The 6,000-nt window shown below is 37.2% G+C and overlaps 1 protein-coding gene across 3 annotated transcripts in view; it reads right to left on the bottom strand.

Moving 5' to 3' along the window:
- Positions 1–6,000, bottom strand: part of LOC140335957 (multidrug resistance-associated protein 1-like) — a 75,622-nt gene that overhangs the window by 47,276 nt on the left and 22,346 nt on the right. For all 3 annotated transcript variants that reach the window (XM_072418972.1, XM_072418973.1, XM_072418971.1), the window contains exons 3-5: positions 5,764–5,889; positions 2,732–2,869; positions 59–184 (exon numbers count right to left, since the gene is read on the bottom strand). In XM_072418972.1, coding sequence (XP_072275073.1) covers positions 59–184; positions 2,732–2,869; positions 5,764–5,889 — 390 coding nt within the window. The remainder of the gene's footprint in view (positions 1–58; positions 185–2,731; positions 2,870–5,763; positions 5,890–6,000) is intronic.

Consider the following 6,000-nt stretch of genomic DNA (forward strand, 5'->3'; position numbering starts at 1 on the left):
ACAAACACAGGATTAAGTTACCAGTAAACATAGTAGTAATAGAAATTATGATACTTACAGGGTCATTCACTCTTTCAGAGAAGAGGGGGGGTTGGTCAGAGAATGCAGCCAATATAAGCTCCACCAAGACTAGCAAAAAATATATGTAGAATGTGACATCTCGAAACACATCTACACTGGCACCCTGCAGAGAGGAGTAAAACCAAAACACATTAGGACATTATTATTATTATTTCTATTAAACAGGATTTATATAGCGCCAACGTATTATGCAGGGCTGTACATTAAATAGGAGTTGCAAATGACAGACAGGTACAGACAGTGACACAGGAGGAGGAGAGGACCCTGCCCCGACATGACTATAGATTATTACATATAGACATTCTGGGAATATGGCAAGTAATATGCTGCTGATGAGTAAGCCTATACAGGAACCTGGAACGCAGAGAACACGTAGTAACACAACAGATATAGATACTAACAATAGACAATAGATACTAAGCATTTAAAATATTTAAACAAACAAAAAATGTTTTTTTGCAGTTTGTGGTTCATTCCAACCTACAAAATTTGTTCCTGCAACAATTTCTGCAGACCTTCCTTTATGTATTTGCCACCAACCACCAGTGCAAAAACAATGGCATCTCTTTAGCTTTAAATAGAGAATTTGTATTCAGTAGCCCTTGTTCTTATTTCACAACTAATACACTCATGACTTAAACTGATACAAGGAAAGAAGAATTATGTTAATACACATAAATGTATGTGTGTCTGGCAAGGACTTTTTCCCTAAGGTTCTGTTTGCCTACCCTTATGATTTGATATAAATATAAGAGAACGTGTTCTGACCAAGAGAGGTTCAGAAATTGAGAGAGGGGTTAGTAGGCAGAGGCTTACATATTATAGAAGATAATGAAATTTGTCACCCTAAATATAGAAACAAATACGACACATTGCCAAAAAATTCATGTATAATAATTTCACAGAAACATAGTTTCATACCATAGTTTATATTGGAGGTAAGTGACATAGAAGAGAGTTAAGCATGACTGTCTAGGGGCTGACGCGTTTCACAAAGTTGGGCTTCTTCAGAGAAAGGCAAGACTGAACAGTACAACTAAATAATACAGTGTATTTTTCTTACTCATAGTTGTCCTTAACATAGATATATTTGGAAGATAAAGTTGGAAATTTGATGGATCTTTGAGTGCATTGTGGTGTGATGGAATGGAATGGTGAGCTGTCTTGTTTTTAGTAGAGCAGTACCCCCAAGCCCTATGTTAGGAGCCGCCCGGTAGGTTGTGTTCCGAAGTCAGTTCTACGTGACACCTGAAATGAAGCTAATTTATATAGATATAGGTTGTACAGATTACATATAGTGAATTGAATACAGTAATTTATCAAAGTGTGTAAGGGAGAGGGGTGGGTCAGTGCTAATGACAAGGACTGTCAGCAGTTGGCCTACTTTTGCCTGTGGTGTCAATTGTGGGGGCTTCAGAAGAATAGGCTGCTATTTAAATTCTTGGCGGTTAACCCTATGGAGGATGGGGAAGTCATTATCCCCTCTTCCTGGGCATCGTCCTTCGAGTGGCTGCCTAACTTAAGGAAGCCCCAGACTGCATCAGAAAAGTCCTGAGATGTGCACATGGGCAATGTAATAGCAGCTAGCATCCATCAACAGAGGGGGAGGAGAAGCAGAGGGATGGCACGACCCTCCCCCCTGCTTGGCGCCCAGCAAAAGAGAACCTCCTGACATTATAAAATAGGTATCTCTTACAAATGATACATTTGTTACAGATGCAAATGTATCATTTGTAAGAGATACTTATATCACACTGTCAGGAGGTTCTCCCATGTTGGGCATCTTCTCAATGACTGCAGCTGTGGCTGCATTCATTGAGAAGAGTGTGCAAGAGTAGTCAACCTCTAGTGCCCAGGGATCGCAGAGGATTTCAGGATTGCATCTTGCAGCCCTGGAAACTTCCTGTTTGGCGAGAGCTCAACCTCTCGGCGAATCAGAAGGCCGTTCTCGCTTACATTTTCAGTAAGCGAGAAAGGCTTGATTCGCCGCGAGATCAAACTTAATATTCTCGCTCGCTCATCCCTATATGTAAGTTCACCATCCTATCACACTCTAATGCACTTAATGATCCAGTAATTTTTTTTTAACATAGTATTCCAAATATATCAATGTTCAGAACCACCATCAGTAAGAGAAATACTCTGTATTTTTTAGTCATACTCTTCTGTCTTACCTTCTTCTGAAAAACCCAGCTGGGTGAAACGTGTCAGGCCCTAAATATTTATGGGTTCAATGATGATGTGAAATCACAGTAGTATCACATAGATAATCATTTTACCTGAGAGGCTTAGCCTGCCTGGAAATTTTTTGTGGCATCTGGTGGTATTCCTCACTCCAGCAAAATGATCACCAACTACACTGCCCACTACATTGAACTGCTTTACAAACTAAAATAAATAAATCACATACATTAGGGGCCCAATTACACTGCCATATTGAATGGTAACCAAATGTAACTTGCCAAAAAAGCTTACAACAGCCTCCTACTGCATTTTTTCTACTAGGTAACCCGTGATATGAAATGCGATGCACATTAACATGCATGGTATTGTTCATGCTCCAATGCAACATAATAATGTGATTAGGCTCCTAATGTTATTAATTAACAGTTCATTCAACCATCAAAGCTTACCTAAAACAGATACTTACTTGTTTTAAGGCATGGATAACTTTGGACCTGAATATTATTATGGCACAAAGCAAGGCAATGAACCAGAAATTCAACATTACACCCGAAGATTGCACTCCTTTTATTCTTTCATACTGAATTATAAAAGTAGCTAGCAGCTGAAAAACAAAGAAAATATTCAGTGGCAAGGACCACAGTAAAACTGTGTTTAAATGTAAAATCAATGTAACCATATAAGACAAGTACTAGGATAGTCAAGAAAGACAGTCAAGATAAGGGAAAAATTATATATAATATATATATATTACATTATAAAGAGGAAAGAATGGCAATCACAGTAGTTTGAAACTGATTGAATTTACCAAAACTGATTTCAAGCTATTCAGAGCTCAACTATGTTTTAGATTGGTACATTTCTAATGCATAATATCAATTGCATACAATCTTATCCAATTTATTAGCATAAAGCATAGGTTGGTCAATAGGTTTGTTCCAGATGCGTTTCGCCGCATGGCTTCCTCAGGGAAGGGTAGAGACTGTATTGGTAATTTGAGATATAAAGATTGGTTCAATATCCAAGATAGGAGGTTGGAATGAGAGGGCCAGTTGGATGGATACAAGTTGTGATAAGAGGTTTATATATCAAAGGTTGTAGTGGAGGATGGGAAGGGGGGAAGAAAGAGAAAGCTTAGATGGTAATCTAATCAGGTATATGAATGATGATCCAATTGGGATGAGTTTACATTGAGTTAATAAAAATAGAGAAAATAATACTTGGTGAAGAGATTTGGGGTCTGTATGGTAGATTCCAATGACTATTCCTGCTGACCCGAAGGGAGAGTAGAGTGGCTTATCAATATGGTCACTACCCTCCCCTGGGGACACCACAACCACGAAACGCATCAGGTATGGAGAACAAACCTATAAATTACGCTGAAAATAGAGATAAGATTGTATGCTTTTGATATTAGGCATTACAAATGTACCCATCCACAACGTAGTTGAGCTCTGTATAGCTTGAAATAATGTTTATGTTTTTCACATATAAGGCTTGGCAACTGTGACTTGCATAGAACAGGAAAACACACCTGTTGGACCAACTCCCTAAACTACTTTTTTTTGTACAAAACTGTATTGTTTTGCATTGAAAAAAACATATTGAGGACTGCAATCCTGTGTTTTTAGACAATTTCACCTCTCATTTAGAGTTGGCTGTAATTTTAGACTTATTCTGTCTAGAAGAATTTTGCTACTATTTTTACAATTATAGACTTCTGTTTTGGATGGGGTATCTACCTGTTCTTTTTATATTTATCCCTGCATGTATAAAAAAAAAAAAAAAAACTTTGTAACACAGTGACAAAAAGGTCACCAGTGTCACTAGGCAGAGTGCTAGATGGGCGCTTTGTGGGACCTAGGTATCTCAGCCACTGCCTCCGAGGTGAATCTAGCAGGGAACCTCTTAGTTTCTCTGCTAGATATTTAGAATTTCTGTCATAATCTGCAAGACCAGGGTGGGGCAGATTTCTATTTCCAGGTCCCACATTTTCCTAAGGGCCAGAAGGTTATTTAACACACCCTTTGCTAAGCAGCAGGCATGTGTGTGTTGCTGCTGGTTAAACTGGCTATGAACTGTGTAAAAAATACATGTTTTCTTTATGCTAGCTTTTCGTTTTTTGTGGCCTTTTTTTCTGTTACTGAAGCAAACCCCTGTAAGGGAAGATAGCAGTTCACTTTGATTTGACCAATAAACACAGGCAGGAGCCCCAAAGTGAATTTTTTTATTATTAATAATGTCTTACCATTATACATCATCTATGCTATTGCAGCATACATATACCTTTCATGACGTTATCCTAGAAGAATGCAACTCATCCCTTGGCATACTTAGTAGGTAAAATGCTAGTTAAAGATGATCATTGTTCAGCAGTGGTCGAGCACTGCCCAAGGTTTATTTTATTTTTTGTGGAAATAAAAAACACAGCTCTACGCCTAATTTGCATTCTCAACCAGAACCTGCTACCGGTATATGCAACATATTTGTGATAAACTGCCAAGCTTTTAAATTGGATGCAACTTATTTTCAAATCTAAGCATCTTTTATTTTATCCACGTCTTTGCCCTTTGTTACATATGTTTTTTTATCATAGTAAAAAGTATATTTACTATATTTACATAAAATGTCACAAAACATACCCGTGACATAAAAACAGACATGTTTTAATCAGTGTAGAGTAAAAGAACAAACCTCTGTCTCCTATTGCCTGGCTTTTAAAAGCAGAATAAAGATCAGGTACTGGACAAAATGGAACTCATGCTCAATTGCTTTAATGCAGTAATTAATAATATCTAAAGATACCAGAGGTAATTTTGAAGGGGTTAAACTCATACTTTAAAAACAAAACTTGGGTAAAAGCCCGACGCTCTGGGGAGAATCCCTGTGTGGAGGGAGTTTTGTACATTAGAAGCCAATGTGTTTTTAAAATTATTTGCTTGCTTTTTTGATGGAAAGCAGTTAGAGTTGGACAGCCTAGGATTTATTTTGTAAGTATTATGACTTATTGCTGTAGATAAGTTACATAACCTCATTGTCAAACATTTTGTTGTTGCAAATAGACATTTTACTATTTACAAGGGAAGAGGATTAGAATGTCAAGATCGTACACTTGGGTGCTAACAACTTTTAATTCTTTGCATTTTTCTGCACACCCATTACATAAAGAGTTGCATTCTACAGTTTCTATGCATTTCTAAAAAAAAGGTGTTTGTTTGTTTTTTTCTGGGGGAATTCATTTCATTTTTACAAACAGAATACACATATTCCTATCTTAGCAAGTCAATAGACAAAATCATAAAGCCCATTTTGTCATTAGTTGACAGTGTCAAGTAGCTAGTAAATGAAACTGGAAACAACAAAAGTTTAATAATAACTAAAGGATTATTAATTGTCAGCTAACTTTTACATGAATAAAACACAGAAAAGTCTATATGACAGATATAAGCACCCCTTAGGCAGGTTATTTTCTTGACAACCCTGGATAAAACAACTTACCATTGTTATTCCTAGCACGGTGGGGCTCACAACAAAAACTGGAGCTCGATAAATACTTTGACTCCTTTCCCAGAAAGAATAGAAGAGATCTGCCCAGCAGACCAGCCATAATAAGAACCCTAAAGCCTGCAGAAAGAAATTGTATTATTTTAAGGCCAAAAATGATATATATAATAAATACAGGATAGGTCTATCCAAAGCAGAGAGTAATGGGTAGGATGAAGCACCCACTGTAGA

The sequence above is a fragment of the Pyxicephalus adspersus genome, chromosome 7 (assembly GCF_032062135.1).
Source record: "Pyxicephalus adspersus chromosome 7, UCB_Pads_2.0, whole genome shotgun sequence".
NCBI classification, from domain to species: domain Eukaryota; kingdom Metazoa; phylum Chordata; class Amphibia; order Anura; family Pyxicephalidae; genus Pyxicephalus; species Pyxicephalus adspersus.